The 12,182-nt window shown below is 40.2% G+C and overlaps 1 protein-coding gene across 3 annotated transcripts in view; it reads left to right on the forward strand.

Moving 5' to 3' along the window:
- Nucleotides 1-10: 10 nt before the first annotated feature.
- The window catches only part of kiaa1328 (KIAA1328 ortholog), a 17,580-nt gene continuing 5,408 nt past the window's right edge, over nt 11-12,182 (forward strand). The window contains exons 1-11 of one of the 3 annotated variants that reach the window (XM_067503392.1): nt 11-136; nt 479-517; nt 616-866; nt 1,410-1,510; nt 1,679-1,794; nt 7,909-8,033; nt 9,967-10,355; nt 10,554-10,721; nt 10,871-10,966; nt 11,205-11,305; nt 11,540-11,648. In XM_067503392.1, the coding sequence (XP_067359493.1) occupies nt 82-136; nt 479-517; nt 616-866; nt 1,410-1,510; nt 1,679-1,794; nt 7,909-8,033; nt 9,967-10,355; nt 10,554-10,721; nt 10,871-10,966; nt 11,205-11,305; nt 11,540-11,648 (1,550 nt within the window). In that variant the 5' untranslated portion in view covers nt 11-81. Of the gene's footprint in view, nt 137-478; nt 518-615; nt 867-1,409; nt 1,511-1,678; nt 1,795-7,908; nt 8,034-9,966; nt 10,356-10,502; nt 10,722-10,870; nt 10,967-11,204; nt 11,306-11,539; nt 11,649-12,182 lie in introns of all 3 variants that reach the window. The other 2 variants (XM_067503390.1, XM_067503391.1) reach the window with 2 other exon arrangements.

Below are 12,182 nucleotides of genomic sequence, written 5' to 3' on the forward strand. Positions count from 1 at the left end.
CTCTTCTATTGTAACCGAAAGGCGGGACTGCAATCCCTTAGCAACGCTTGGTTCCCTGGGAGTGGTGGCGGTTGATTCAACATGGCGGCAGCTTCAAGAACAAGTGAACATTCTGGGATCTTTTGGGCGAATGACGGTATCATTGCTTTTATTGTGCTGTATTAACTTTTGGTCCAGTGCTTATTCGCACATATTGGATTGTGAGATGTAAAACTTGTCGAGCGAGTCTCATATATTTAAGGGGGATTAGGTGTCAATGCTGACAGGTTATTCCTAAGGAAGTAAGACAGCTGGTTAGGTTAGCTCATCTCTTCAAGTCAGCATTAACGTTAAATATTTTTGCTTTAACACAGTTGGAAAAGTTTGAATGTTTGCTATCATTAATAATTAGTCCCGTTAGGTCTTATATTACCAATAAGCTAGCTTACTACTCCAACAACGCTAGCTGTTAACTGAGTGTTTTCTCCTTTCTTTGTAGCAGTGTCAGACGAGGAACAGCCCTTATCATTTATTCCTGGTGAGTCTCTGTGATAACGTTAGTGTTTTGACACTTTCTGATCAATTCAGAACAGTTTATTTCTACATAATATCTACTGTTTCTACAAATTGTCCCAGGTGTGGACGGAGACATGGGACCATGCATTACCGGTACATCCGCTAAAATAAGTTCTAAAGTACGTGCCAGACGTAGCTCTGATTGCAAGAATGAAGCTACAGTAAAGAAAGGTGCCAAGAAACATGGTCACTTACAAAGCAGTCGCTCTGGGATTTGTACTAAGGAAAAAGTGTCAGCCCATCAGATTAGTACGGCTGCCACAGAGCCCACCTTTGCTCCACATTTGAACACGTTTCTCCCTCAGTCACAGGTAAAGTATTAGTTTGTATAAGGTAGTGTCTCTCTCCTCCATTAATGGAGTCTTCTTCTTTTCCTTTCGGCTGCTCCCTTTCAGGGGTCGCCCCAGCAAATCATGTGCCTCCATCTAACCCTGTCCTCTGCATCCTCTTCTCTCACACCAACTAACTTCATGTCCTCTCTCACTACATCTATAATATCTCCTCTTTAGTCTTCCTCTAGACCCCCTGCCTGGCAGCTCCAACCTCAGCATGCTTCTACCGATAATTCACAGTTTCTCCTCTAAACATGTCCAAACCACCTCAATCTGGCCTCTCTGACTTTATCTCCAAAACATCTAACATGAACTGTCTCTCTGATGTCCTCATTCCTGATCCTGTCCATCCTCATCACTCCCAAAGAGAACCTCAACATCTTAAGCTTTGCTACCTCCAGCTCTGCCTCCTGTCTTTTCTAGAAATACTTGTACAAAGAATGAAAGGGCCTCTTGTGGGTTAGAGAATGTCATCATTAGTCTCTGTTAATATCTTCTTCTTGCTTATAATGCTTTGCATAGATAATCTCTGAGACCAGCAGAACCATAAGGCAGGCTTGTTTGAAGGACCTCTGTCCAGAAGATAAGCGGCGGATTGCAAATCTCATCGAAGAACTCGCCAGGTAGCCAGCATCATTTCACAATGAGCTGTGAGACAGTGGTATTACCATGCATGTATGGATAACACAATTTAAAGTGACACCTGAAGTTTTCTTTTGTACTCCCAGGTTCTTTTGTAATGTTTCAGGATACCTAATACTCAGCATAGTTTTTTCTTTCCTGTTCTACAGAGTGAGTGAGCAGAAAGAAGAGTCAGTGCAGCGTCTCAAAGATGAGCAGGAAAATTTTGAACGCAAGATCCAACAGCTAGAACAACAAAACCTCATTATAGCACAGGAGCGAGAGAGTATCCTTTTAAGAACAAAACAAGGTAGTTACAAGGTAGGTACGTAGACTCTCACGTTTAACTGATGTGATTTATTGTATTTTATTAATTTAATGTCAGTGCATTGAACGTGCTCTCTGAAAGTGGTGATTGACTGCAGTTGTGATATGTCACAGTGGTTTAAATCACTAGCTGTGTCTGAGCAATCTTCAGAAGTCTATGTTTTATGTTTTATGTTTTAAATTGTAGTTGAAGGTATTTTGATTGCTTTTATACTGTATGCACTGCTATGGCTAATGCAAAAAGTATCCACTGCTATGAGTTCACTCGAGATTTATTGGATATGATGGTTCTAACAGTGGGGCAGGAACTGAAGAGGCTACAGTACATTATTCACTGCCATTAGTGATTAGCAGAATTTCAACATAAAAGGAGAGACAACTCAGTAAAATCCCCCATTGTCTAGGACTGTGTGACACATGGCCATCTATCCCTAAACAATTAGCAACACCTTAGGAATATCGTCCTAACTTGTTGCTAATCGTTTATTGGTGGTTATATGGTGCTGTTGCTTTATGTGCTATTCCACAAGAAAATCCACAGGGGGCAGTGTTGTCTTATGTAAACCCCCGTACAGCCTCTGGCCAGACTCTTCAATGTGATACAAAAAAGCAGAAAAGCAGGGTAGATGCATCTAAATTATTTGATGCCTGCTGTGGTTGTGCTTTGCTTGTGCTTGTAGCATATCTGTTGTTGTGTACAGAATCAATTTCATGGTTGGAGACATGGCCCGGACGATCAAAATTATCATATTATCCAAAGATTCATTTTGATGTTTACTTTAAACTACTTACTTACTACTATATTTGCCTTCTCCATGTGTTTTTGTAACCCTCCCTGAATGCTGAACATTAAGTGTAGAATATCTACCAGTTTGTTGTTACAAAATTAGATCAGGCAGGTCACCAGCTGATTCTTGGTTGTCCAGCATGAGGTGAATGCTTGTGTTGGAGTGATAGTATGCTGCTTATTGGACCCCACAATCTGTCTACATAACATTTCCACTTAGGTCAAACCAGAGTATGGCCAGTAGTCAATGTAGGTTAAAAACATCGTGAAATATGAAGAGTAAATGACCCGGCTGGTAAATTGCACGATTGGCAACGGCAGCAGGGAAAATTAGGGAAGCACAACTCAATTAAAGGCACTTTGGCTCAGAGACTTGGCATTTACGCCAAACTTCTAAACTCCATTAAAATGGTATTTGAGAGGAAAATACATTGGGATCCAAGCAACCCAGGGGGGATAACGTAGTCTTTTAAAGTGCGCGCAAGAGTCATGAAGGCTGTTCTCAGGCAGGAGGTTTCAGCACTTCTCTGAAAGGTTAAGGAGACACCAAAGGCAAACACATTGAATAAGAGTCTTGTCAAGTCTAATTCCATTACGCCTCAGCTTATCTTATCTAACCAAGACTTAGGGTTGTCAGGGGTATAAAGAATGTAGGGCTATACCTTAGCCCCAAGCCACCTAGGATGAGAGGGAGAAAATACCCTTGATATTTGGGTGTTCAGCTGACATTTGGAACTGATTGGCACAGAGGACTAAATTCATGTTTTTGAAAGGAAGGATGCCTTTTGTACTTCAATGCATGTTTGCATGGACAGAAGTCAAGGTGCCGTTACTAACACAGTGCACCATTCTACTTTGTGTATCCAAGGAAAGGCACAGCAGATACTACAGCTAATGTCATCTATTGAGTTAGAAAAAATTGGAGGGAATCCTGAGGCCACGGCGAGAGGGGAGCAACAGCCCTGTTAGGATATGTCACTGAAAAATGCTGCGTGTTGTGATAGAGGATTGCCAGACCTAAATCCATTTTTACCCTACCAGGTTTGCATAGATGGCATTTACAATGTGGAAATCTGGTTTTCCAAGTGAACTTTTTCTGGCATACATCAGAAGCTTGTCTCTGGAGAACCCTTATGCCCGACTTTATTTCTGTCTGGACTGTGTGTTACACATACCTTTTATTCTAGGAGTGATTTCGATAAAGCCAGGTACTTTGTAGGGTGTTCCCTAGCTAAGGTATTTCATTGTACTGAAGTACTACTTACTGGCTTAAAAGTATTTTAGTTCTGACTGGTTGAACTGAGTTGGCATATGCCAGTCACAAGATAATTTGCATAATTCGTCATGTTGAATTATGCAACATAATCTGTTAATAAAAATTGGGATTGCCGTTTTAATTGTGACTGAGGTCTTTGATTGGACTGGGTTTGTATTTGTTTGGTCTTGAGATTTTAAATCTATTTTCAACATAATTGCTAGCTGACTTGTGGAGTTATTTAACCTTCCTCTTGTGTTAGCTTTCTGTTACCATCCCTTGTGTTAACGGGTCAGTTTTGACCCGTGTCCTAAATCAGCTGTAAAATACACACAAAAAAAAATTATTTCTCATGTAATTTGTTTCTCATTTGTTGGTTACCTTGTTAGGCTTCTTTTTCAATGAAAATATTAGTTTTAATGTTTTAGGTGTGGGCCTTTTGGGGCTTTTTTTGTCAGCATACCCCTCAATCTTAGTATAAGAACATAGTAAAATGAACCTCAATAGAAAAATATAAATAAATACAAGATTGTTTTGTTACCTTACCATTATTAAGGGTTGTTAGAACACATCACTTTAATAATTTTGTTCAGTTTTTTTTTTTTTTTTTTTTATATTTTTAACAATAGTAACATCTATGGTGTTACGGGTCAGTTTTGACCCATATACATTTACTTCAAGGAAAAGCCAAAAAATAAAATTATTTCACTAAAATTTCACTAAAAGTTTCCTCCTGAGAAGCTCTTATCCAAGGTCATAGCTGGTACAAAGAATTGTCACAAGTGATATTGTGACTCTGCAGTCCAGTAGTCATATCGAGGACCACACGTTTTCCTTGATTTTTCTCTGGGATGCCACCAGCAACTTTGCCTGTGTAAATCTGTAAATTCCAGGCATAGCTTGTTTTTGAATCTCAGGCTGCCCAGATTTTTATACCATAAGTGACATTGTTGCGCGAAAAATATTTCTGTCTGTTGATGCGTCCCAGAGACTATCAGTGGCCTCATTGCAGGATCTGTACCCTCCACCAAGAAGAAGAACACCAAGGTAAGCATCTAGGTGTTCCTCATCAATGTCTTTCCACTTGTCACCATGGACTTTTTTTTTCCTTCAAGGTTTGTCAAAACAAGAATTACTCTTTTTAGTGACAATGGCATAAAAAGCTCAAAACATGTCTTGATGTCACTGACTCTCGTCACAGCAAACCTTGTGAATCCAGGGGTCATTTTGATGACATTTGCAGCAGCTGCCCTACCATGTGCATCATGAGGTACTGACCTCCAAAAGATCTTACCGTCTTTGGACTTTCAGCAAATTCTTCAATAGTGGCCTCCTTATCAGACTCATCAGATGTGTCTATCTCTTCTGGATGAAACTTTACATTGTCTTCCTCCTCAGAAACCTGCTTATGCATGTCGCTTTGTTCCTCTGTGTTTACTTCCTCATTTTTACCAAAAATACTATCCAGAACTTGGCTTATTTAAAATCTTTCTCATTTTTGAAGCTGTAAATTGGAGATGTGAACTCTGCAAGTCACCAATTCAATACTGAATTCACACGTCTGGACGCGTCCATGTTTGTTTGTTTGTTCTGTATTTGTGCAGCTATACAGGAAAACAAGAGTCACCTAAAGCTCACATGATTGGGAGAGGAGCTGGCTGTCAGTGTTTATGCTGACAGTGCACTTATTGTTTCAGTTTTTGCTATAAATATTGCTTTATAACCTTATTTTTAGAAGTGGGTCGAAACCGACCCTAACATCACAAATGTCATAATTTCATTAAGAGCATTTCATAATTTAGTTAGAAGTTTTAAATGTTTTTTATTTTGTTGAAATAGAGGTTACTGACAAAGTCAAAAAGCCTTGATGTAACAAACAAATGTATATGGTTTTTTTATGCATTTAAAACTGAAAATGGGTCGGTGCCGACCCTAACACAAGAGGAAGGTTAATGGTTTATTGTGTGACTTAGACTCAGTAGTACTGAAATAGTTATCTTAACTGTCTTCTTCTATTAATTCCCCATCATTGCTTCCTTACACACACATCCATACACATCGGTCTTCGCTCCTGCTTCTCTTACATTCCCTCTCAGGCTCAATCTGTTTGGCACAGTGTGCTAAAGCAGGCTTTAAAATATTCCCCCCTCCTGTGCAAATTTGTTCCACCTTGAAGTGGATTTCATTATTTCATTTGAGCCTCGACCTGACAGGGAAGTGAATCATTTTGACAGGCCCTGTCTGAAGCCTCTTCAACCCAAGCCCTTGATTCTGAGTATTTTTGGAGCAGGGAGGAGGAGTAAGTCATTGTTGGTACTTTGCAGCTCTGATATAAAATGGGGTACTGAGTGCTTGGCCCCTACTGGCTGAAGTCCAAGGCTGCGGAAGAAGCATGTTTAGTGTGGCAATGGGCAGAAAGGTGGAATCTTATCAGTGTCCCTCCATGTTGTCAACCTGTCAACACATTAACATGTTAGCTTCATTTAGGATGCCATACTGCAGTCCTATTGCACAGACGGTTTTGAGTGCGGTCTGCACCATGCTGATTTGAATTTAGGTTTTGTATCCAGTGTACTATACTGTATGTTTGTGTCTGTTGGGAAACATTTATTTTAGGCATGAGAAATCATGTGGAAATGGTGTTTTATATGAGTCTATAGTGAAATATGAGCAGCGTACATTTTTTGAATCAACACATAACTCTATCTTGGATTGAGGTGAGTTGTATAAGCTGGATAAGCATATTCAGTATCTCCCCTTCAAGACCCTTATTCATGCTGCATAAATAGACCTCTCAGCACAGGTTTACATGATGTGATGTCCTTGTGATGTCCTCAAGCTTACCATATAGAACTACATCCATGGACAATATCAGTGCAGCTGTAAAAGAGCCTTAGTTAGATGGAGAGTTCAATCAAAGTGTTTCCTCACATTTTCTTAGTGTTTATGGAAGCTGCTGGATTGCATTTGTCTGGTGTCTAGTCCTCAATTCAAAGTCATCCCTGCTCTCTTCTTTTTCTCTCTGTTTCATTTCCACAGCCTGATTGAAGTCTTCTAACAACCAAAGTGTTTTCTTATGGAGTGTTCCGCCAACTATTCCTTCAATAAGACTCTACTTTGAACTTTGATTTTCTCTTAAAATGGGGCCTTTTTTTTTTTCAAACCGATGCTGAGAAACTCATCAGCTGTGGGAGCAGGGCCACCATCATAAAAAGATATGGCCTGGAGGAACACACTTTATGGTCAGCTTGGGTAGGAGTGTGTGTACCACTTGCTTTATTGTAGTGTACGTGTGTGGGCTGTTTACAGCGCAGGTGGGGAATTTGTGCTCCCATGTCTTGCTGTGTTTGTGTGTGTACTAGAAAGGAAGTGAGAGTCAGACTGGGGTTGATTATTGAATGTGTCTGTGCGTAGTCTCTCCATTCTCGTGCTCATTATCTTTGTATATGCTGGTGTGGTGTGTGCTGCCACTGTCATTAGTGGACTCCTGAGGCGCTGTAGTTGCGCTCCAGATTAGTTTACTTGCGTTTGCCAGCTCTCTGTCTGGCAGATAGCCTGGCACGGCACGGCACTGCCCAGCTCAGCTCAACACAGCTTGGCCCAACACAGATGGTGAAAGCTCTCTGCCACAACAACAACTTTGATTTTGCTGGCTTGTTTTCCCTCTCTGCTTTCAACATTACTGTTCTTTCTGCCTTTCTGGTCCAATGTGTAATTGATTGCAGAAACAAGGGTTTAATTCAGATTGTCAATCTAAATCTGTCTTTTATCCTTTTAGGTTGTAAGCGAACCTTTTCTTTTCTCAAATGCTAACATAGGTAATGACCACTTTTAGAAGTCATGTAAGCACAACTTATTAAAATATTGTCTCTTTCCTCAAAATATTCAAGCCTTTCAGCCACAAATTTTAACCAAGAGTCAGTTTTTCTAGGGGTTGGTTGCTGTGTGTTTTGGCCCACAAAGGTTTGGTTCAGTTGTGTTTAGTTTTGTTGTTCTATAACTATGTTAGTTTCTTAACCTTGGTCCTCTAGGCCTGCAGCAGCAGTACAAAGAGTGCCAGGAGCTACTTGGGCTCTACCAACAATACCTTTCTCAACAACAGGCAAAGCTCAACCAGTCTATTGCCCAGCTCAGCCAAACACCAGCCCATACTAAGGTAATGTTTGAGATTGTAAATACAATCACTGATCTGCTCTTGCGTATGTTAAGGTAAGTGCAAATGCAGTGGACGTATGGTAGACCTATTCATCTTTCACTCAGGAATAAAAACATTTACTGGAAACATACAAAAGTTCATTGTCCCACGGCTAAGTGGCATAATAGATGTCACATTCCTACAATGCGAAAAAAGTAAATAAAAACAATGCAATGATTTAAAATATCATCAACCCATATTTTATTCACTATAAAACATAAAAAATATATCAGATGTTGAAACTGACACATTTCACCTTTTCATTGAAAATATTAGCTCATTTTCACTTTGATGGCAGCAACACATTTTGCAACCATTTTGTAGCCTCCCCTGTTATTTTAACAACTGTACGTAAGCATCTGGGAAGTGAGGAGACCAGTTGCTAGCATTTTAGGAGAGTAATGTCCCATTCTTATCTAATGCCGGATTCTAGCTGCTCAACAGTCCTGGGCTGTATCATGCAAAGAAGTAGCCATATGTGAACAAGATCCAGAAACACTGCTGTGGTCTCTGGGCCAAATCTCATTTAAAATGGTCTGAGGCAAAATGGAAAACTGTTCTGTAATCAGATGAATCAAAGATTTTAATTTTTTGTGGAAAGCATGGATGTTGTGTCCTGTGGACTAAATAGGAGAGGGACCATGCAACTTTTTATTAGCGGACAGTTCAAACGCCTGCATCTCTGATGGTATGGGGGTGCATTAGCCCAGGACTCTTGAGCAGCTAGAATCCTGCGTCAGACAGGAATGGGACAACATTCCTCTTCTAAAATTTCAGCAGCTGGTCTCCTCACTTCCCAGATGTTTACAGACAGTTGTTAAAAGAACAGGGGATGATAAACAATGGTAAACATCACCCTCTTCAAACTTTTTTCAGATGTGTTGTTGCCATCAAATTTAAAATGAACTAATATTTCCCATGAAATGGGAAAATGTCTCAGTTTCAACGTCTGATATGTTGTTTATGTTTTATTTTGAATAGATTATGGGTTGATGAGATTTGTATATCATTGCATTCTGTTTCTATTTGTTTTACACGTCTCCACTTTTTCTGAATTGGGGTTATAAAAAAACTCCTCCATAGTCACTGGTTAAATATGACTACAACATAGAGAAAACTCTCAAGGTGACACTAGAAGTGAAGACGCCTCTCTGACTTCAGCCTATGTCAGAATAGATGACTTGGCTAGCCTCATTGTCCTGCAGTGGCTCTGAATAATGTGTGTTTGCCTGCTCTCTGACCCTCAGCAAATTAGTCACAGTCTCTTCCCCAGTCAACTGTAAGATGGTCTTTCCTTCTTATGTTTATCTCATAATGTCGCTGACCTTGGCTTACCTGCCAATTGTACTCAGTTGAAATTTGTCCTTGTAATCTTTGGTTGTGGCCACAGTCCAGTTTACAGTTTTGAAGAATGATTTGAATTCCGCCCAGACCAGCACTAAGGTTATGTCAGTACACCTGCATAGTGGAAGCATAAAGAAGTAGGGTAGCAGAAGCTTGAGTTCCTTGCAACTGTCTACTCTGGATTACTTCAGGCTGTACTGCCTAATTGTTCATATATCCCAACACATTTACTGTCACATACTACAATTGCTGTAATTATGAAAGTACAATGAGAGAAAATGGATTTGACACCTTTAAAAAGATACAAAAATGTGATCTGTGAGATTGTATGGAACAGCTCTTTGAAGTAGAGGGTGAAAGCTTTTACTGCATAGAACAACTTGAGCAAATTAATTTGGTAAATGTCACCCAATTGAGTATTGGTAAATTTCAGTCTGTAGCCCTAGTCTGCATTCGTTTTATAGTGGAGCATGTTATTTTTGGCTGAATAGCTTTTACAGGATTCCTAAATTGGCCAAAATGCCATATTTATACTCTCTTTTCTGTCCAGGTGCTCAGAAGTGAGGAAGTCTGCAGCAGAACATCTACTGGCAGAGTTGATGGCTCACTCTTTGATGGCTCATACCTTGGTATTGCTGCTATTCAACCACAACAGCATCACATGCACAGGACTGGTGATGGAGGAAGAGGAGCAGATCAAACCTGCAGCAACCATGGCTCTTTTTCCTGTGTTAGTGAGTTCAGTTCAACTGATGGGCAAATCAAACGGCACAAGAGTCAGAAAAACGAGTGCAGGGAGTCAAACTCTGAGTCCTACCACAGATGTGAGCACTGCCAATGCACTGGTCAAAACAGTGTTGGTGTAACACAGCAGCAGAGAAGTTATAATGGCTCTAGTCTGGAGAATAGCCACCAAACTAACAGACACAATTGTGAAAGGTACAGTAGGACTCTATTACACCCCTGATCTGTCATCCTATTTGAATACATTATTTTCCGGTAGTTTTATTCTAACTGTGCAATATATCAAGGTAATCAAGAATAATGTTAGGATATAAAAAAAATTAATCATGTATCAACAAACAGGCTCCAGAGTGAAAATATCAAAGCTTTAACTGTGGAGCAAACTCTGACTAGACCTCTGCTGGGTCGTGAAGACTGGGAGGAGAAAAGACACCACTTGCTGCTGCAGAAGATGCAGTTGGAGATGGAGAGAGAGAGGCTGCAGGCACGGCTGATCGAGCAGGAAGACAAGCTCAGGAGACAGGATCAGCAGCTATGCCAGACACATCTCGATTACAGCAGGTAGAACTACATAAGCCAAAGAGAAATTAACTAGCTAGCTAATTATGTTCAGTTTTACTTCTGCTTCCTTTTACATCTTTAGCGTTTGTCATTGCAGAATGCAAGAACCAATCCTTTCTATGTTTAGTCTCCTCTTTTATTCTTGTTAGGTTTAAACAAGCTACTCAAGCTGAGCTCAGCAACTCAAACACTAAGACTGGGGATCCACAGCCAGAAGGTCCCTCCCACCAAGATTTGCCTTCCAGGTAAATCAAGTAGACAGGAAGACGAACACTCAAACTGCACCTACTTAAATAAGATACATTAATGCAACAAGTCTTATACATCGTGTTTTTAAGGTCATATCATAAGTACGTTTGTGTTATGTATCACATTGGACCCACAGAAATGGCATTTAGGACTCTGCATGTGGTGAAATGACAGTAAAGCTTCTTCAGTCCTCCCAATCCAAGTTAAAAACTGTATTGTGTCTGTGGTCCACAGTGTGCATGAAGTTGCAGAGGTACATCCTGAAGTGCAACACTCACATATAAAAAGCCCACAACCTGCTCCTGCTCCTCGAGATATCAGAATAGACACACACGGTGAGTTGAAATATTTTACTCGTATTTATTCAGAATTATGTGCTTAATGATCCCCACATTAAGTTGACAGTTTGATTTTAGTAGTATAATTTCAGTATTTTAATTTTGGCTTGCATATTCATCTTTGGTAAGGTGTATCAAGAGTGCAATCTTTAAACCTGTATTGCCGTTAGTCTCAGCCTTGTTGCTCCTGCTTCTAATAGAGCGCTCTTATCTTGCTTTTCTTATCAAAAGAGGCTTTAGAGCAGTCCGGAAGGGGCATGGCCACATCTCCTGCTAAGTCTCCTGCAATCCTGAGTAAACCCACTTCACTGTCTGTAATGCAAACGACCCCAGATGCCAGGTAACACATCTCCACTGAAAATCAATCAAAATCAATTTATTTTAATACTTTATTAGTGAAGCATTACTGTGCTTTTTACTCAGGATAAACAGTAGGACAATAGCAAACATGGTCTAGTCTAATAAAAAATAAAAATAAATTGATGCACTTTCTGTAGTTTATAGACACATTAACAATTTAGTAACATACATAAGTTTAGATTTCAAAACTCAATGCCTTTTTCTGGCTTTAGTGGCTGCACTGTTACAGGGTAAGTAATGACTTTTCTCAGTCTTGCTAACTTTTCGAGCTGTGAGAAGCTAAATGAAGCTTTTTACTGGGCTAGCTAGCACTGTGGCCAGCCTGTCAGGAGACATGCTGCGTTCCATTAGTCGGCTTAGCAGGGACCCTGCAGCAGGTGTAATTGAACAGACTTCTGGATGCACACACTGCCCTCCCTTCTCTCTCTCTGCCACAGTAATGAGACAGAGAAAGCAAGAGTGAGGGAGAGATGTTGCAAGTGTGTTTGAGGGTGAGTGAGGGGTGAGAGCACTG

This window comes from Channa argus, chromosome 5, assembly GCF_033026475.1.
Source record: "Channa argus isolate prfri chromosome 5, Channa argus male v1.0, whole genome shotgun sequence".
Classification (NCBI taxonomy): domain Eukaryota; kingdom Metazoa; phylum Chordata; class Actinopteri; order Anabantiformes; family Channidae; genus Channa; species Channa argus.